The following is a 21669-nucleotide window of genomic DNA, read 5'->3' as shown; positions in this document are numbered from 1 at the left end:
ATAGATATACCATCTATACCACACAGAGTTACAGACAAAGATGGCATTGTATAAATATTATGTCACATGACACATTTATTTCAACAGATACCAATGCTACTAAGTCATAGCCCTTCAGAAGCATCCACGTATTTCAGTTCTGTGATGAACATTCAAGAACAGGGCAAACACATATTTCTGATAAGTCCCTGAAAATACAACATAAGATACAGAAATACTGTACAGACTTATGGAATGTTATATCCTCAAATTCCCCAGCCCCCCATCCGAAAAAAAAAATGAAAACAATGTGTGAGTTTTATTCTTACCTCTTTCTACTCTGATCCTGTCTGCTACTTGGAGAGAAGAAAAGATTGAGAGGAGGATATCGTCAGGAAGAGATCCTGCGAGTGATTGGTCTTCAACGATAATCTGTGTTTGTTTAGCATCAGTCACAGTCAACGATTCAAGGTTTATTTCTGTTGTCTGATCTGGTACTTGTGATTTATCTGTGCTTTGTTCAGGGGTCTGTAAACAGAAACACAAAAACAACTTTATTTCACTACTAGTGATCAATCATTAACAATTACCCTAGCTGAACAACACTTTAAATGTACAGTAGCAGTTGCTTTTAGGTCTACGAAACTTTGCACATGGTTGCGTTGGAGTTGTTATTATTATCAGACAAATGAAACTAATCTGGACTAGAAGAAATACTTTCACACGGATCATGAATATGAAACCATTCACTGGGATTATGAGAGAAATATTTGAAAAGTGGAATGTGGATTTAGGAATAAAACAAGCTACTTTTTCACATTGTACTTTCTTTTATCTGTGGTCTCGGCTGTTCATATAATATACTCACCTCATCATTGAATTCTTCTGACTTGATTTTTTCCTTCTGTCTCTTATGTCTTCTTCGGCCTTCAGCAGCAGTTATGGTCATTACCCTGTCAACGACAGTAACACATAGAGTTTATAATTGAAGGCCAAGAGCAACTTTTTGTGTCTTATTTATTGGTTTCCATAGTATTTACCATTGAAAGTGCAATTTTTCGTCAACAGTATAGGGCCCCATTGGGAATGGGCCGACATTCTGTCAGCCTAATGGGTTTAGCTCCTGTTACTCTTTTTGTTCTTTTCAATTCCGTCCTTTTTGTCTATTTTGTCTTTGTAATATTTTTGTATTTTGAACAATCTGAGTGCGAATAAAATCAAATCAAATCAAAGGCTCTTTTAGTAAAATGTTATAATTGACAACTTTAGGAAGTATCATGAAACATGTTTGTTGTTTCTTCAGCTACGTTCCTCACATCCTAGTAAAACTTCAAAAGCGGTTTATTTTAATGAATAGAACAATTTGTTTTAACACTGCATTGTTTAATGTACACATTGCAATTTGATGTAACTTGATGCATCTCGTATCAGTTGACAGATTGTGGAGCTGATATTTCATTCCTAGCAGGAGCTTCTTCTAAAAAAGAAGTCAAGGAAACAGTTAACCTAACACGATAATATTTGCCATGGACAGAATCTTGAAGACTGTAGCAGAAAATACAAACCAATGAGAATATCATAAGCAAAGAATAGAATATTAGCCCTACAAAAAGAATGTTTCTAAACTATAACAGAAGTACAAATCAATGATAAACTACTTTGCATTACACATGTGTCTAGAGTTGAGAACAGAATTCATGAAATACCCCAATAAGCAACTTACCATTGCCTTTACTAGATACAGTAAAATTTTCTCATTTCTCATTCAGTGAATATCAAAAATATAATGGTTGTCCTTGATATATTTCTCTCACAAATGCACGTAATTCTCTCACATATTTGTACCAACATGAAATGAAAAGTCTGTCTTTACAAAAGATGGTTATTGAAGGACAAAAAGGAGTTTAAGAATTTCTGATAATTACATTATTTCAACATTAAAATGGTGAAGGAAGATAAAGACGATTTCATTCTCACCGACCTGCCGTTTAAGGTTCTAGCATCCTCGGGGGCAGATTTAGCACTCACAGCACCTTCATTGGAGCAAAAAGTGACAAATGCTGACCTAAAAATGAAATTAAAGATATGTGAAAGTTTAATTCACTCCCCGCAAATTCAAAATGTACTTTAATTGATTCCATTTACTACTAACAATTAAGAAACTTTAATGTTTACTGTATAGTTCATAAATGGAAATTTTGTCCATTATATTTAGGAAAATTCAGAGGAGTGAAGCACATTGAATTGGATATAATGATGGTAATGTCTCTCTAACAAACTGAGAAAATGACATCAATGGAACATCAAAACTTCTTTTTACTTACCCTTTAAATCTTCTTCTTCCTTTATCCCACAAGAGTTGGACAAATTTAACATCACCAAAAGATTTGAAAAACGACTTCAGGTCACCACTTCTGACCTACATCAAAAAATTATTAGAATAAAGGTTAATTACTTACTAATGAACTGTTCAGAATATTCCTGTTCTATGCAGTGAAATAATTTTACATGTCTTGGAAATTTAAATAACCGCCAAGGGCCAGTGATACACAAATCAATGGCAAATCGCAGAACTTAGTCAAAGGAATATTTGAGGTGAAAGCATTTAATATGAAAATGAAATAATTTACAATAATAACTACATGTATGCACTATGCATGGATAATGTTGGTATAATGTTTTCATAATTCATACCCAAACATTGAATTCATAACTTTTCTTAAGTGTAAATTAACAAACAAAGCAAAGAAAAAGGAAAGAAAATATGACCAACCATACAAAACTGCAGAAAAGTGGAGATGTTCTTCCACTCCACATGATATTACCTCATAACAAATATTTCCGACAAAAACTTTCCTAGGGTTGCCAGTTTCTCCTTGGTCGGCTTGGTGCATCAACTTTGTTTCTTGTTCTCTTTCCGAAAGATCCAAGTCTGCAGAAGAGACAGGTTCCATCACCTTGCAATAACTGAAACCAAGTACAAGAATAGCATTTATAGGCATACAGTATATTATTAACCAGCTTTGGCAAATTAAGAAATTTAACTCCATGGTGGAATTTATATGTTATTGACAAAATTAACTTACATTGTGACCATTTTTAAGTGTTGCTAAAATTGAAAATAAAACAAAGTTTCAAAGATCATAGTAATAACTGATTTTGCCCAGATCAAAGCCTTCATCAAATTCATCAATATTAAAATATCATCGAGTGCAATTGTACAAATTACACAGAAATGCATGCATCTTAAAATGAACTATAAGAACATCAACAACTGTTCTACAAAGCTTAGAATCTATACAATACAGTACAATACAGGCTAAGAACAAATGTTGTTCAGCATCCCATTGAACCAACATTGAGTAGCAGTACCTTGGGATATGAGGCCTCTGTTTATGCCTAGGACTAGGCCTAAATTACCAATACAACTTACAAAGTTACAGTACCTGGCTAACAAGGAAACAAATTGTTTGAATGCAAAATAGCCGACAACGCAAATGAAGAGAGACATAAAGAACAGGGATAGTTTGAACTATGGTCGCTTGTAGGCCAACATCTACCGATATTTCTGCGCAACTTTCAAGTTGCCATACCAGTAGCACTTAATTAGTTTTGAACTTCGGTTTTGGACCTAGTGCACACCACAGAAAATAAACACTGTCGTACCATAGAGCAGAATAAAACAACTTCTGCTCAATGTCTGGTACACACACGAACATCGTAGAACATCTAAGCTGAAGGCAATACCTCATTTTTGGTGTATGACATGAAATACAAATAGAAAAATCCATACAAAAATTCGTTAACCGTGTAATAAGTACTTGATATTAATTTTACGAACAAATATAGATGAAAAATGAATTTTGTATATCATGTAATTCTTTTTAATTATAAAAGAGTTAAAGAGATAAATCCAATTATTTACTTCCGGCATCGTTTCAAAATGGCTACCTCCATGGTAAACAAGCATGTCCGCGATGAAAAGTTTTCTACTGCAGGACCAAAGAAGAGCAAGTTTTCTCATATTAAAGAGAAAGCTATCATGTTCCTGTCAAGTAAAGAAAATTCTAACGTACTGGTTGAATTACTAGAATATACACAGGTGATATAAAACTACAAGTACTACTTGTGAGAAAGTTGTGTTAAAGCCTAACGTTAGGTTTGCGTGACTTAATGTTAGCTTCGATCATACACTACACGTTAAAGGCATTGAAGACTCACCCCAAACCGCCTATCTGAAAAAGTTAACTTTCTGTTGATTGCAAGTGACGTTTTGTTCGTGTCGCTACAAAATGTAGACAGTAACGAAACGTGATACCTTAATTGTTATCTTTAGCTGGACCTGAGATGTCCATCGCTGTATCGTTTGTATACTGTGCTGTGGGTATTGACCGCAGCTGTATGTACTGAACTGTACACTAGTGTCTAATTACCGACGGTAGCAAGCTGTGTGTGTATTTTCTGAGATCGATGGTGGTGTTTAACAGTTCTGTTACACCTCATTCGAAACTAGGTCAAATTACTGGCATTAGACGTTTCTTTTTGCATGAGTCTTCACACCCTTTAAGCTTAACGTGAGTTCTTGCAATAATACTAGTACTATAGTAGTACTAGTAGTAACGCCATTTAGGTAGACAGCCATGATCACATGAGCTTCCAACTACGTCATGCTACAGAAGCGGGATGATAAAAATAAACACCACGAAAATGTGCAAAGACAATGCCAATGGAAACTTTTCCAGTGGTTGGCAGAAGATAATATATTTTTTTCTGAGTTTTTGTGTGGGTTTAACAATACATAACCTAACTGCCTACCTGGCCATTAGGCTAGTAGTAGTAGTAGTACTGTAGGGCTCCCTTTGGTCTCCGGACACATATCCTCCCCTTAGAAACGTTAGTTTTGTCCCTGAAATGTGAGTTTCCTCCCCTATGATTTGTAGGAGGAAAGATACGTTTTTTAGAGGAGGAAACTAACGTTTTTCAGGGGAGGAAACAGATGGGTCCAGAAAGTAATGGCCCCGTACTGTAGTACTAGTACTAACAGTAATAACACGAAAAGTATATTATTAGTGAACTAAAAAATTGGATTGAAGCAAGCACGCAATAAGACACCCAATAGTCAGAAAATATCCAGGAGGGGAAATGCCCTCCAGGAATTCAACATATCAATGGTGTTTTTTACAATGATATTTTGGAAATCAATTCACGTTTTAATTATATAGCATGGATGATGTGGGGTTTCCATGGTAGGCGATGACCACCTCTAACTACATTATATCATCCTATGCTAAACAACCACACTGCTGTACAGATATAGTTCCCAAACAACACCAGCCCATAGTCACCATTTGCTGCTTAATATAGAAATTTATTCATATCATAAGATCACTCTTCACTCTAAAATAAATGAAACATATCTTCGAAGAAATTTAGATCTATCTCTGTCAAAGTTGTAAGAACTTGTTGGTGATTTTTAATTTCACTTTTCTCTTTCATCTTTCTTTTCTCATCAGAACGAAGAAAAAGGAGCAGTTCTTGCATCGATTAAGGCCCTTCACCAAATATTTTCAACTTTACTGAAAAATGAATCGATGGTAACTAAAGAGAGTCAGAGTGCAAGAGAGTCTCCTCCCAAGACGGTACACGTTGAACACAAGTACAAGGAATGGCTACGGGGAATGTATAGAGACTCTGTGAAATGTCTCGCCGAACTTATCTCAGATGGTGGTAGTTCTCCGACAGTCCAGGTAACATTGAAAGAAAAGTCAAACGTTAACGGTCATCAATTTTTTCCCCACATTTTTTCCAAAACTTTTATGTTCAAGCTGCGTCCATTTTATTTTTCGTATTCATATTTTAAGGGATTTTGTCATTTTGTTACTTAAATTTACTTAAAAACTCACTTTTTCTTTTTTAGGAATTTCACTGTAAATCTATATTATTTTTAAAATGATTCCTTCGTTTATATATATATATATACATTTTTATATATTAATATTCAAGCTGTGTCAATTTTATTCTTCATTTTCATATTTTAAGGGTTTTGTCATTTTGTTGTCATAGTAAAGCGCTCTTGAACATCGCTTAAGCATGAAAAGAGCGCTATATAAATTTGGTAAAATAATAATAATAATTTACCCTGACAGAATAAACCATGACATGTTTTGTTTTCAGGTTTCTTCAGTCAATGTTAAATCACTTAAAGTTTTTTTTTGTATTTTCTCTCCCTTTGGCCAGGAACTCTCTCTATGTACACTTATGAAGTTTATGGAGACTGAAAATCACCACCCAATAGTGGCGAGGAAGCAACATGAGTATATCTTTCAACAGACTGTAATTTCAGTGAGTCTCAGATAAATGCTTTCATAATATATATAGGTTAAAGCTATTCTTGGAATTAATATATTTATACCCAATAATAAAACCTTTATAGATAAATCACTTTCAGTGACATCACTCATTTGGAATGTGTATATAATATTATATTACTGTATGTTTGTAAACATTTTGTTAATGTCTTTCACTAGTGGTTGTACCTTTCTTTGTATTTTATTTTACAAATGTTGACATATCTATTCAATATTTTCGTATTTATTAATTTTTTCAAAAACTTGTGCTAGTATGTCAGTCAGCATATGAAAACCATAATAGACACCCGAGTGTGATAAATTATTTTCATATTTTCATGAGTTTTCATGACATTGAATAGATTTTACGGTCAATCTTGCAGTCCCTCACCATGAAGGATCTGCACTTGAGTTCAGGATGTACCATAGCATAATATCGCATGTGGTGTATTCTCATTTCAATTCCTTTACAGAATCTAGTCCCTCATCTGGTCACCCATCGGAAAGATCAGGGAGAATTGCTCGGGAGATTTGAGGAGTATTTAGAGTTTGACGATCTCCGTTTCTTCCTCCTTACAAAACTTGCCGCTCACCTGCCAAATGTGAAGAACCAGTCCTTGACACAAGTAAACAACCACTTGAGAACACTTTATATATATGTCACCTAATTTTCATCAAGGTCAAAGCTAGCTCATAGCAACAAAGTCTGTATATCTTTCCTTCCAAACATCAATTGGGTGTACTAATAAATCTAGTGTCACATTTTTTTCGGCCTGTTCTGCAAAGAAATTTTCATTTTCGTATGCCAAATCCTTATTGCTTTTTCATGTAGTCAGTAGCTGAACAATTAAACACCCGTCACTTTTTTTTACTATTTTGTTACACTATGTGACAAAGAATTATTTGTGTTTCACATTTAGACAGCAATCATTTCACTCTTCCTCAGTTGTGGCTGTGAGTGAATGATTCGTTGATGGCTTCAGTCACGTGATATTTTGTCTGTTTTTATTCTGTGCAGAAATGTTAACATTTTAAACAAGTAAGGAGAGTTTTTTTTTCTTGGAGAGAATGAAATTAAAGAACTGTAGGTAAACATTGTTGTTGATATGTATTATGTAACAGACCATTGAATTTGGAAGCAACTACTTTCAGTGCAGATTGCATCGCAATATCAGTTTCAGCTGGTTTCTATTGTTATGTTTTAGAGAGCTTCAGGAAGCTCAATCCAATGACTGGACGACCTTCTTCTGAGGCAACAATAAATTGAACAGGGAATTAGTGCTTTGAGGTGTTACATATTTATAAAGGATTAATTCAACTTTGACAAAAAATGGTGTTGAATTTCATTTTTGGATTTTTGGAAAGGGAAAAAAATTCTTGAGGTTTTTAAAATATATCAATCAGTGTTGTAAACTGATGAGTTGAGTCAAAAGTTTGTATTATTTAGACATCCAGCAGATTTTATTTCAAAATTGAAAGCAAAATGGATATAGAAACATGAAATGCCTTGAGTTTAATCTATATCCTTTGATGGACATAGCAGTGCACATAGTCATCGCATTAAAAACCATCTTGGTAATATGGACCATCCTGATTAGCCCTATGAAGTATTATGGATATTATTCTATTTCCGTAAAAACAGACGTTCGATGCAAGTACAGATTGTCATATTATATCTCAGTCATCTTCATGATATCCTACAGACCTTAGGATGTCTAAAACTTTTTAGCATTGTTTGAACAGCTGTTATATTTTTCATTCTCTCCTTATTCAATTTTAGGGTGAAATGGCAAATGTATGTCAAAACACTCTCACATTACTGGAGATGGTTACCATGCCAACTAAAGATGAAGATATACAGAAGTTTGTTGGGGTCAGTCCAGATGTAGAGGCTAATTTGAGAATTTTATCACTGCAGGTAAGCTTTTCAAGCTGGTTCAATTTGTTTTGTCTGTACCCTTGATAGATTTCAAAGTGTCGGTACTCGGCAGTATTGTGTTGAGTTATGAATCATTCAGGTTAATAAATCACTTTCAATGGTGACTCAAGTCACTTGATTCAAGAGCTAATAGGTATGACTCACTCAGGTTCATAGTCACTTTCAATGGTGACTCGAGTCACTTGATTCAAGAGCTAACAGGTATGACTCACTCAGGTTAATAGTCACTTTCAATGGTGACTCGAGTCACTTGATTCAAGAGCTAACAGGTATGACTGACTCAGGTTAATAGTCACTTTCAATGGTGACTCGAGTCACTTGATTCAAGAGTTAACAGGTATGACTCACTCAGGTAAATAACCACTTTCAATGGTGACTCGAGTCACTTGATTCAAGAGCTTACAGGTATGACTCACTCAGGTTCATATTCACTTTCAATGGTGACTCAAGTCACTTGATTCAAGAGCTAACAGGTATGACTCACTCAAGTTGATAACCACTTTTCAATGGTGACTCCAGTCACTTGATTCAAGAGCTAACAGGTATGACTCACTCAGGTTAATAGTCACTTTCAATGGTGAATCGAGTCACTTGATTCAAGAGCTTACAGGTATGACTCACTCAGGTAAATAACCACTTTCAATGGTGACTCAAGTCACTTGATTCAAGAGCTAACAGGTATGACTCACTCAGGTTAATAGTCACTTTCAATGGTGAATCGAGTCACTTGATTCAAGAGCTAACATGTACGACTCACTCAGGTTAATAAATCACTTTCAATGGTGACTCAAGTCACTTGATTCAAGAGCTAACAGGTATGACTCACTCAGGTTGAGTCACTTTCAATGGTGACTCAAGTCACTTGATTCAAGAGCTAACAGGTATGACTCATTCATGTTAATAGTCACTTTCAATGGTGACCCTAAGCACTTGATTCAAGAGCTAACAGGTATGACTCACTCAGGTTAATAGTCACTTTCAGTGGTGACTTGAGTCAGTTGATTCAAGAGATAACAGGTAAGAGTGCATCACTACAGTCTAGTTGAATACTGATAATGCCTCACTACAAAGTAACAAGGAGTGACTCAATGAATTTCTGTTAAAAAATAATTATTTTATTGTGATTTATTTAATCATATTTATTTTTGAGTTTTTTTGTGGTCCGATTATCGTCAAATGTTTTTAAGTTAAACACTTTGATTCAGGAGAAGACACACATGTTAGCGCTAAAGTTATGACATTCTTCACAAACCTTGTCTCCTATCTCTTCCAGGAGCATCGTAGAGTCTTTGGCAATGCTTGGTTAACCTTCTTGAAGCTGAAACTACCTTCTAAAGTCTACAAGAGAGTTTTAGTGCTCCTACACGAGAAGGTCATGCCTCACATGTCAAGTCCTGTACTCCTCACGGACTTCCTGACGTCGTCTTACAATGTCGGTGAGTTCAAAATACGGAAAAAGCAAAAGGAGTGGAGGGGATTGAGGGGGAGAGCGAGGGCAGTGGGGTGGGGAGGATGGTGACAAATGGGAAATGTAGTTGTGATTAGTTAGTTTTATTTCTGGTTTGATATATCTGGAGATATAATCAGTTATCGGTGGTAAGTGAAACAGGCTGCATGTCTGCATGTGCTCCTCATAGACATATGAAGCCGAAGGAGACGGGAAAAATCAGGCCGACCATGGAGGGTCATGTGACGTTCCCCGTGGTAGCACTTAACTCTTATGGTACTGTATGTATGGCTCGTATGTAGATTCTAATAACAGTTCATGTCACAATCACATAGTTGCCACCTTTTCAGGTTTCACCACACAAACCAAGTACTCTAGCTAAGTGTTATAATCAATGTTCACTGCAATTTTCAATATGACCAAATGTTTCTGTTTTCTTTCAAACACACACACAATCGATGGAATGCTTGTAGCATATCAGTGCTGTGCACAATGTTCATATACACAAAGTTGCAGATGAAATAATTTTGCTGTCCCTTAACAACACAAGTCTCCTTGGCATACAAACAAGTAGAAGTGTATCTCTCAATTGGGTGATCTCAAGATGATGAACAGTTGGTAGGAACGAAAGCCTCGAAAGGATAGTGAAGTTTCGAACAGGGTCGTCGTATGGGAGGATGTTGGATTCAGATTTTGGGGGGGGGTATAAATATTCATTTTTTCGTATATTTCCTGTATAATGTCAACGTATTTCTTACTATTTCATTGGTCAGTGTCACATTACCTATTTTGTTTCTTTCAGGTGGTGCCGTCAGTCTCTTAGCACTGAATGGACTGTTCTTTCTGATCACAAAATACAATTTGTAAGTATCATTTCTCCATCTTGCCTCATACATATCAATTCTTTATAATATCATTTACAAAGGAATTTAAATTCATTTAATTAATAAAAGCAGAGATATGTAAATAATATGATCATCCACACGTTTGCTGGTCAATCTTAATCCAGTTTCACAGAGTATCGTCTCAACAGCTGGTTGTGTAACTAACGTAATATCTCCAGCCTTCCTGATATTTCTCTTATTTACTATCTTATTTATTGTCATTTTATTCTGTTTCAGGGAATATCCCGAATTTTATACTAAATTGTACAACTTATTTGAGCCGTCCATCTTCCATGTCAAGTACAAAGCTAGATTCTTCCATCTCGCAGATCTGTTTCTAACATCCACGTGAGTATCTTCGTCCGATAGAACGAGTTACTGAAATCATTTATTCAATGAAAGTATTGTGTTGGTGTTGCTCATTGCCCTTAACTTGAGGTTATACATTACAATACCGAGTGGACACAAGAGGGTTTATTATTATTACTTGAGGGAGGGGTTAGGGTATGTTTTTTGGGGGAAAGTAGGACAGATTCACTGACAAAAGACTCTTCTTGTACATTAGTTTCAACATTTTTCCACAGGACCTACAGTACAGTTTATATACTAGATTAAGATGTCAACAATTTCTAGACAGCAAACATTTGCAAAGTTATGAAAAATCACCAGTTGCATATTCATCAGTTAGATTTAAAACAGAATTTATATTGATTTGGGTAAAAAAAATTAACCTAGTTGATCATTAGCATAAATTTCGAAAATAATGTGAAAAACGGTTTAACTTTTTCAAAGATGCTTTTCATATTTTGCTGAATACTGATACAAAGATGAATCTGGATGGTTATAATTATTAAAATCAAATGGAGTGAATAATTAATTACAAATTAATGTTCAGTTATTGCCAATAAATGCTGGGAAGGTGTCCTACAGTAATTTGATCGATTGTAATCTTATTTTGATTAATACTCAGTGGGCTAAATAAGTCGTTAGCATATCGTCCAGCGAACTGCTGTTTAAGCTACGACCTCTTCTCTCTGCTTTCTCAGACATTTACCGTCGTACTTAGTCGCTGCGTTTGCCAAGAGGTTATCAAGGCTGTCCCTCGTTGCTCCTCCTAACGCCCTGGAGTATGTCATTCCGTTCATCATCAATCTCTTTGTGAGGCATCCGAATTGTAGCATCTTAGTTCATCGAACGGAGGGAGCGTTAGGTAAGTCAAAAGGATTTATTCACATTTCAGCCCGCAACGATATGCGATCCTTCTCGGAACCGAGTTTATTCACATTTATTATATTGTGATGATCTCTCTTTAAGCATGTTATGATCCCCCTTTGGCCAAGTTTACATTGAAATGTCACCTCTTTGGTATCATTTCCCTTAAAGGAGGCATTCGAAAATATAACTGTCGCTAACACAAAGTTTGGGAATTTAAAAAATCATGATAATAGATTGGTCTCCCAGGCTAGTGAATTTGATATAACTATTTAGGGATTTGTTTACCATTGTTCATAGATTTCACATCAGACCCTTACAACCATGAAGAGAAAGATCCTGCTAAGAGTAATGCTTTGGAGAGCTGTCTTTGGGAGCTGGAGACCCTACAGTCTCATTATCACCACGGGGTGGCCACCCGGGCCAAGCAGATACACCAACCTTTACCAAAGTTAGAGGAGGACCTGAGTGACCTGCTTGATCTGGATGTAGCAGATGTGAGTAACGAAATCAGGTTTTACAGTTCTGCATATTTGCATCGGATTTGCGATAGTTTGGTGCCAACATACATCGACAATGGGGCACCCAGGGATGAGCCTGCGGTAAAAAAAAATCACGGAACTTGTAGGCTCCAGTTTGCGTATGCTACAGTGTGTTAGGATAATAGTTTTTGTCACCGTGGTAGAAAAGAAATCACGGATATTCCGCGAATTCGCGGAAAAAAGCTCATGCCTGGGCACCTCAATGTTTCCACAGAGGGCGTTTGTCAGTATCCATCCTACTGCACATAATCTATACTGTATACATGATCTCCAAAAATATTGTTTATATTCAATCTATGTGCTAGGTGTGGAAACATGTTTCTAAAGATTGTGTCTTCAATAAGAATGAAGGAAACGATTCTCAGTGGTTTCAGAGACGGCAGCTTGCCAAATGTTGCGGAACTAGATGGTACCGATATGACAGCGACCTCTGTTGATTTAGGTCATGGCTGTCGATCGCCATTAGAGACGTGTAATGCGTCGGGTTGTAAGGGTGTGTTACTCTGAACAAGCCACGTAGTATTCACACAACATCGGATGCCTGAGGCGCAACCTAAGAATGCTGTAACGAAAGCAGCTTTTGCCATTGTGGTCTTGTAGTGGGACACCTCGATTGTCTTGCATTTTTTCATGATTTTTTTTTTTATAATTTGACAATATTATTGAGTTATTGAATAATATATGCACACCATTTGAGTAGCTAGTTTGTTGTTGATTCCTATATCTGTGGATACACTGGTAAAGAAGAAGGGATTTCATTATTAGCTTGTAAATTTTATCATGATTAAAGTTGCTACAGTTCATGTTGCCAGAAGTTTTTCTTACTAGAGCTTCTGACACTCGAAATGATTCTCAGACGCTCAGATGTGGTCAATTATATACGATTAAGTATCTCATCCAGTAAAGGTGTACAGATGCCTCTGGTGAAATGATTGTTCAACATCACTACTTATAATCAGTGACCATTTATCTGATTTTCTAGCATATTTGGAGCCAATACTGGAAGTAACCTTAATGTTAGTTTGCTATCCATTGAAACTCTGATTGTTTCCAACAAATTCATTGGTTTTTGTTTTTTCTTTATGTTAAACCAAATTTAACTACTCTTTCACACCTTTTTTCATGTGTCAACACTTGCCCATTTCAGAATAATAAGTACCAGCTTCACTTTTGTCTGTTTTTCATCTTGAGTTTAGACTATTAAAGCAATATTTGTCGGCCTGTATATCTTTCTAAAATGTTGACTTCTTTCATCTGTTATAGTTAATCACCAAAGAGGCTCAAAAGAAAGTAAGTTCTGTGCCTTTAGAATTCCAACCAGCTAAGAGGCTTTTTGGTGGACATGAGGAGAAATTCAGTTCTGAGTTCTGGAGCTGGGGATGAGGGATTCGTCGCTTTAAGAGCCAAGTGCCTTAACATTTACGTGATTCATGAAGTACCAGAGAAGTCGCTGCTCTAGTCAACAAACTGGGCTGAAGTGGTCTTATGAGCCAAATTTGAGGACTTTTATCTCATAAGTGGAGCCACCATAGGTGCTGGAAGTACAACTGATGACTGATATAGACCTAGCTTCCTGTTGTGATCTGTCAAATGTCTTAACACCATGTATGCATGCAGTTCAGTACATGGAACTATAGGGTCATGTGGGTTGCCACAGTAATACACTACTCAACCATCTGCCGTAACACTCATTGGGATGTCACAGGTCCTTGTTAATTCAAGGAAAAGAATCTTAGAGGGTGATCTGTGAGTTTATGTCTGCAAATGTTGTATTCTTTGGGTTTCTTTTGTATCTTGATCCTTAAAACAATGCAATAGATTGTTTAATATATGAACAATAGGATACAACAACATTGAAAAATGGAGAGAGAAATAAAGTATTTTTGGTACAATTACATTGTATTTCCAAATATGAGCAAAATAAACCCTAAAATGGCAACATATAATAATGACATCACATAGTGAGTGAGATATTTCCATATTGTCCTGTGAAGGCTGTGAGTTAAGTTATTAGACCAAACCACAGCTGAAGCAAAGACATAGAGCTCTTTGTTCACACTCTAGCAATTCAACACACTTATTGAAATCTTAGCTATTCAAACCAAACTCTCATGAATCGCCTTTTGTCAGTTAACAACTCTGTTCGTTAACGCCATATGCAACTTGACTGTGTCTCTTTGTTTTACAAAATTAGGGATGACCTCTTGGGTATAAGTGAGATGACCCCTGTCATAGGGTTTTACTCCTGTATAGCTGAAAGGGTTTTTCTTGAATTGAGATATTGTAAGTTATTCAATTTCTTGATTTAAATTTACATTTAAATTACAACAATAAAATATAGCAGAAACCAACAATGCTTTTTCATTCTCTCTTATTCTGGTCAGATGTTTGTCTTTCCACTTAATATTTGTTCTCTTTGTGTTTCTATTTCAAATATCAGCTGAATTAATGAAAATTTATCATTATGATGAGACTTGTTTGAGATACAGTAATTACATTTGTTGCATGTCAGTAGGAATATCATTCTCTACACCAATTTGATTCATTTAATTATTAACCATTTTTTGTTCCCATTTAAAACCTAAAAATAACAAAGCCAGCAGGAGTTGTAGAAGGAAGAACAGATTAATGAATAAACATATAGCTATATATAGTTATGCACATCACATGTGCACACATAGTAGAAGAAGAAAAAAAAATACCATGAAATAAAAAATCAACAAAAAAAAATTGGAAGAAAGGGAACGAACCTCTACCCTCAACAGAAACAAACAACATGTTAGAGAATTTTACAATCATCATCTCTGTGGTGATCGACTACAGCTGTTGTCTAGTAATGCAACCACCGTGTTGTAGACTTCACTGGTTTATGTCAAAATGAAGATTGCGAAACACACTCAGCCTTACTTTCCAAGGTTGCAGCCTCTCTTGTTTACTTATAAATATCAGATTTTTCCAGTCGACAATATCTGCTTATCAGTCAAATTTCTGGGGTCTGTGTTAAAGTCCCCTCCCCCCCCCCCCCCAAGCAAATAACTTGTCAAATAAGTAGTCCGTATAGGCCCCAAATTATAGCACGCTATAATTGCTAGACGTTTTCAAAAAGTACTTTCCTGGAAGTATTTACTCTCCAAATTGTCCTCAGACACTTTAAAGGAACACACAAGATGGCTGAATGTCCCAGGGAGGAATATTTCCTTGAAGTTTGTAATAAAACCAGTTTAACATTATTTTGACCAAAGGTGACCATATTTGAAAATCTAGCATACTTGGGGCCAATACAGCATACCTTTAAGATTCAAAGGAATCACTGCCCGGGTTTTCTTTAAATACTGTATGTAACTGGATTCTATTAATATAAAACGCACTTGAGCTGCATATGCTGACAGTATGTAAATAAAACCCTTGGCTGTTATTGCTTTCTTTGCGAAAGAGCCAATATTAGGAAAGAGATTTATATCATTGCAATATATGGTAACAGTCAACCAAGAAATACTGGAAGAGATAGATTAGGCCCAAAAATATGGGGTACAAAATATTCATAGATTTCAAGTATTATTTTTGGTACTAGAATAATTTTCACTATATTCAAGGTCATTCTCTATTTTGTCAAACTTTCTTTACATACCAATTTCTAAAGCAATTTGCATGAGAAACAAGGCTTACAGTTTGGTTGTCTGGTATGTATGCAACCGACACAAAATTTCAGGACATTATGCAAGGTATAAGCAAGGATTTGATCTGGAATCCTAAGCTTTCCTAGGAATCCTAGGCTATCCTAAGCTGGAATCCTAGTCTGGAATCCTAAGCTGATCTGGAATCCTAAGCAGTCTTTAGAGAAAGGTTTTAGCAGAGACACTGAGAATTGACTCCAAAAGAATGTACTGGATGGGTTTGAAAAACAGTGTGATGCCATTTTGAAACTGTAAATTGTCTTTTCGTATTTTTGAGACTCCTTTCCCACTAAACCCTGTGGAAGAGATTAAGTACTTGATGAAGAGTCTCTCTGTGATGTAACTAACTGAAATTGAAAGACAAGGGATTCTTTTTGATAAGAGTGACCATATTGGAATGCAAATAAGATGAGAAGATGCTATAGAATTATATTGGCCTTTAAACATTCTATAGTTATATAGATTATAGTCATAAATGTGCTTGGCAAGAAAACATGGAATTTCAGTCATTGCAAATTTTAAACCATAGTTGAGAAGTTACAGATTCAGCATTATCTACAATAACTGCATATTTAATATTAACAAACACTGTTTTCCTTCACTGATTTTACTTTACTTATTAAAACATGGTAGCTTGTATTCATTTTGCCATGTAACAAGGTTTCCCCTCCCCCTCCCCCCACCCCTTTTTCCATTACAAACATGATTTTACAGATCTACAACAACACACACATTTCTTTGTTCTAGTACCTTCTCATCTGCATGGTTTATTCTAGATTCAAGCCAAGAGACCAGCAAATCAGACCTTTGTAGCCAATGTTTCTCTGGATCATGGCCTAATTGTTTCCAGGATTTTCATACTCAGAGCTACACAGCAATACCAACTGGCACAGCTCTTTGTTAAAAGTGCTGGCTGTTGTCCCTTGGACAGCTTCTTTGGACAAACCGGACTTTGAGTTAAGGTTGCAGAAACAGCAACGTCTGTCGAATCAGGGAATGTGTTGCTAAGGAGGAAACTGTATGGAGGATATTCCCTTGGAACTACAGTTGACTTTGACAGGGGTATAGTTACTGATTCACTGCAAAGACCTCGTCAGTAACTAAAGAAGACTAAACGCTTACTGAATACCAGTCCTCAAAGTTTCAAACTGAAATTTACAACTTCGACAAGAGGTCATAGCAGTGTCTCTGAACCGATTTCCACACCCCATGAATGGAACCGTTTTCCTATGAAACTAGTGGTTATCATTACCAGTTTCTAGTTTCTAAAATGTTGCATGACAGAAACCAGGCAGTGGCCTTGTCTGCATTTATCTTTAAGTCTACACAGACAAACTTCATTCTACACGGTTGTAAACGGTTGTAGACGGTTGTGTTTACTACAAACTCACCGTCGAACGTTCTTTCCTCTTTCGTGTTAGATAAATCTCTTGACATTAATGTTAAATCATGTGATCACTGCATTTTGTCTTTTGTGTCTGCTGCTTTTGTTTATGAATACTTGAAAGGACATGATCGTGACATAGAAGACAAAGAACATTAATAACTGAACTAGAAGACATGAACTGTAACGATTAATTCCATCCTTACATAATTTCCATCCAGTTTCTTTAAGTTTGATGAAATGTTTGTATATTCCAAAATTACCACAAATAACCACCACAAAAAGGGAAACTGTCACTGGGCATCTCTAGGCCACTGAGCTACTTTCATGAAACTTCATCGGCTATTTCTCCACAATATTAACAGTCTTAAGTTCGATCATTTGTGACATGAGCACACACTTTTGAAAAGCTTGTAGGCTGACATGAAAATTGCGATAGGCAGACTTTAACAAGCAATACAAAGTTTGCAAACTTCTAGTTTTGTGTATTATTTTATCACAGACAGCATGATTAACACAAACCATGGTACTGGAAAGTAGTCACACTGTTCAAAATCTCAACACATATTAACTGAAACAGCCGACCATTATTATTCTGGCAAATTCTTGGCCATGTAATTGCCTGACAACCTTTGTCCCATAAAAAGCACAATATATACTTAGTACATCAACATGAAAGAAGTAGGTACATATATATATCTATATATATGTATTTAGGTTTATTCCACTAATACCATCAAACAAGATACACTTTATCTTTTATAGCTACACAAATTGCTTAATACAGAAATCAAGCTAAGCCCCTCCCACTTTAAAGGCTCCCCTTTATTCAGTTATCTATAGAAGTTTCTTGTTTAAAAAGCATTACGTGATAAAAACACCAAATGACTTCTGTACTTTAGGGCCACGACGAAAGCAGTCTTGGTTAATCTTCCTCAAAGAATAAGCTCACCAGATCTTCTTTCTGACATTCTCCTTCCACGAGTCTCTTCGGCTATCAAAACAAGACAACGTTACAAATGGAAGCAAAAGATTAACATCACAATCACATACAGCTGTGAGTACTATTTAATAAATGAAATGATCTTTTTTCTCCAATAAAATAGGTCTGTGTGCATTAGTAGTATGTTATTTATTATGGAATTACTATTGCCAACCCTTTGCCTTCACAGATCGCACCCCTCCCCTCCCCTCACCATTTCAAGTTTTTCATAGCCCCTGGAAAGGTCTGCAGACCCCAGGTTGAGAAAGATTACATTTACCCCCATCTCCTACGTAAATCAATTAATTCTTACCGTATTCCACTCTAGTAGGGTTGGCACAGCTGTCAATCGAAAATCTTTATGGGTTCGAAATTCACAATTTGGATCTTTCCAGCTGAAAATTGTCGGAAAAGGAAACAAAATTTACACAACGATAGCTGCTTGACAGTACTCCTTTTACACTGTTAAGGGCAGAAGCCAATTTTCTTCAAACAATTTTTCAGATTGGAAAATAAAAAGTGTTGTAGAAATAGAGCTAAAACTTGATGCCAGAAAACACCAACTACAGGATGATTCATTTCCTGAATTAATGAAGAATTTTTTGGCAATCACGGCTACACTCATGCACAAAATACAGGTTAAGGGATATTATTCGTGCCTCGAATGAAATAAAACTCAGTCCGGTACCAAAATATCCATTTCAAGACAAGTGTGTGATATATCCTGGATCAGCTCCAGAACAGAGAGTAATATCTTAAGCATCTCGCTGTCTTCCACTGGGCTATCCTTTTAAGGACCTAGAGACAAACTTATGGTCATATATGTCTTATGGTCATATGGACTAACTTATGGTCATATGTTCATATAACTTCAGAACCCACATTCACCAGACATTTGAAAAAGGAATTTATTAACTCGTACTAGTATTATATAATCTTTTCACGTTTCCATCTCAGCATCATTAGGATATTATTACTGTATATTTAATCCTTAGGTATATTCTGTATTATATATATTTGTACATTTTTCTTTTCTTTTCTCCCAGGGAGTCTCCTACCTTGTTAAGTCTTTTTAAGACTTTATAGGAGACTTCCTTTCCCATTGTACACAATTGGCGATAAAACAAATAAATGAATTCAATATGTGCCCGGGCTTGAACAAGCATTTTACAATAGTACCCTTCAGGTATTTCCCCCTACTGAGACATCTTAAATCGCTAATATTAACATGCTTGAAAGAATGTCCAGAATGCTCAGAATTAGCACCTTTGTTGGCACAGTGATTTGTCATCAGTTGATGATATAACATATTCATGTCATCAACGTTATTCTTTTGAGTGCATATGTTTTCTTAAAATTTACTCAATATTAGTAACTAGTGCATCCCTTAGACCAGGGTTGTCCAACCTTTTGCAGAGGAGGGCCACATGAAATTCAAATTGTTATCAATAAATCTGCTCCCTAAAATTTCGCACCGTAGAGCATCTCTGGCGGGCCGGACGCAACCCTGCGGCGGGCCGGACTGTGGCCCGCGGGCCATAGGTTGGACAACCCTGCCTTAGACGAACACATGTAAATTTACAGAAAACCTTGCACTGCCCAAACGCATTCCCAACGATACCTTTCGCCAAATAACAATTACTAAATCACCGTTAATATGTCATATTACCTGTACTCATGTCAACTCAGCATTTTACGGGTAATCTCAAGTATTATTCTTGACCATTCTCATTATCAAAGTTAACACAGGCCCAACTCAATGTGTGGGAATAAATTTAAAATTTGAAAGCTCAAAGAAGCAAATATTCCATAACTTTAGAAATTTTGGCAAAAGTTGTTAATTTCTTATCATGTTCAAATTGACACAAAAAATTTAAAAAAAAACAAAAAAACTATGCATGGTGACAAAGATATTTGTACCTAGTTGGGACAATACTTTCATAATCCACTTCAAAGCGCTCATATTGACAGTATGAATATATCCTCTCTCTATCAGCAAAATGAGTTAGGAACTGTTGGTACTGTCCATACAAGTGCTCTGAAGCATGATATGGGAGGACATTAAAGAGTTATATCAGCACTGGAAAATTGTCCCGACTGGCTGATATTTGTTTAGGGGCTGGTTAAGATATAGAAGCTACAGAGAACAGGACTTTTAATTAAGAGTGAAAAAAGTGAATTGCATGTTTAAATTAAAGACCATATACTGCCAGAAGTAAGTTTACCTTTGTCTATCCCCAACAATACAGAATACAAATACAATATCATCTGCTGCCTTGGTAAGAGCTTTCTCTACAATTGGTTCGGCTGAAAATAAAAAAGTGAAAGCATGAAATAAAAGTTTAATTATTGGTATTGGGCTATAAATATATACAGAGGAATACAACTGACATTCTTGCCTATTCACTTATTAAAATTTATGAATTAACATTAAGGCTACAAAAACTCACTAGAAATTCACTAGAAAGTAATCTGATAGCATGATGGTACATTAAGAAAATTTACTTATGCAATGCTTTTGCTCGATCAATTAACCAACAGACATATCACGTATGCATGCTAATTGTGATTGTTTCATATACAATGTCATTTTCAATACATTCAAGGCTAGCCTATATTTGGTACAAAATCCTGTACAGAAGCAACTTATAGTACCTGTAGCATTCCCCTGTTCCCCAATTTCTCCCAATCAAAATCATCCCTACAATAGTTGCAATTGTTTGGATTTTCCTTTGTCAAGAAAGGTGCAGCTCTCATGCTTTGGCTAGCATTTACCAAACTCAGTGACATATAATGGTAAGTTAGTAGTCTAAGTTAGTATTATCATAACAACAGGCCAGTAAAGAAGTATACTGTATAGGTCACTTGATGCATGTGTCTCCCACTACATTGCAGACAATACTGGCCCAGTAACTAACGTTAGGTTACGCCTACATCACTAGTACTAATGGGGGTAGCCTAAGACACATAGTCAAGTTTCGTGTAATGGGTAAACTGATTAGGAATACGATTATGCTATACGATAGGCTACTGTCGTACATGTAGGGGTGTGACTGGGAGATAAGTTCGTACATACCTTTAACACAGTCAGGGCACCAGCTCTCCCCGCTTTCAGAATCTGAACTGCCACAGAATAGAGCTATAATTCTTTTCTCTTTGTGTTCTTTTGCTAAGGCAAGAAAGCTTTCAACGCTGTTTGCGGTGGTTTGAATCTTCGGTGCCATTTTATTACTCTACCCTATTTTTCCCGACTAGATTTGACGTGGATACCATTATACG

At 36.0% G+C, this 21669-nt stretch overlaps 3 protein-coding genes across 9 annotated transcripts in view; 1 reads left to right on the top strand and 2 right to left on the bottom strand.

Annotated features, from left to right (window-relative positions):
* Nucleotides 1–4029, bottom strand: part of LOC139981531 (putative RNA-binding protein EEED8.10) — a 24663-nt gene extending 20634 nt beyond the window's left edge. For 2 of the 7 annotated variants that reach the window (XM_071993983.1, XM_071993984.1), the window contains exons 1-6: nucleotides 3646–3713; nucleotides 2805–2946; nucleotides 2304–2398; nucleotides 1961–2044; nucleotides 848–932; nucleotides 309–507 (exon numbers count right to left, since the gene is read on the bottom strand). In XM_071993983.1, coding sequence (XP_071850084.1) covers nucleotides 309–507; nucleotides 848–932; nucleotides 1961–2044; nucleotides 2304–2398; nucleotides 2805–2946; nucleotides 3646–3698 — 658 coding nt within the window. In that variant the 5' untranslated portion in view covers nucleotides 3699–3713. The other 5 variants (XM_071993987.1, XM_071993989.1, XM_071993988.1 and 2 more) reach the window with 5 other exon arrangements.
* Nucleotides 3923–15112, top strand: LOC139981533 (nucleolar complex protein 4 homolog). The gene is made up of 11 exons (XM_071993992.1): nucleotides 3923–4081; nucleotides 5493–5726; nucleotides 6217–6321; nucleotides 6800–6952; nucleotides 8107–8244; nucleotides 9539–9701; nucleotides 10515–10575; nucleotides 10834–10944; nucleotides 11643–11806; nucleotides 12109–12305; nucleotides 13614–15112. Exons 1-11 carry the CDS (start codon nucleotides 3923–3925, stop codon nucleotides 13731–13733), a joined length of 1605 nt encoding a protein of 534 aa, XP_071850093.1. The 3' UTR covers nucleotides 13734–15112.
* On the bottom strand, nucleotides 14229–21669 carry LOC139981534 (thioredoxin domain-containing protein 17-like). The gene is made up of 4 exons (XM_071993993.1): nucleotides 21467–21669; nucleotides 20616–20697; nucleotides 18704–18785; nucleotides 14229–18402 (listed from the first exon to the last, which is right to left on the bottom strand). The coding sequence occupies exons 1-4, from the start codon at nucleotides 21612–21614 to the stop codon at nucleotides 18334–18336; spliced, it is 381 nt and encodes a 126-aa protein (XP_071850094.1). The 5' UTR covers nucleotides 21615–21669; the 3' UTR covers nucleotides 14229–18333.

This window comes from Apostichopus japonicus, chromosome 15 (genome assembly GCF_037975245.1).
Source record: "Apostichopus japonicus isolate 1M-3 chromosome 15, ASM3797524v1, whole genome shotgun sequence".
Taxonomy (NCBI): Eukaryota; Metazoa; Echinodermata; class Holothuroidea; order Aspidochirotida; family Stichopodidae; genus Apostichopus; species Apostichopus japonicus.
This window is presented reverse-complemented; position numbering and strand designations above follow the sequence as displayed.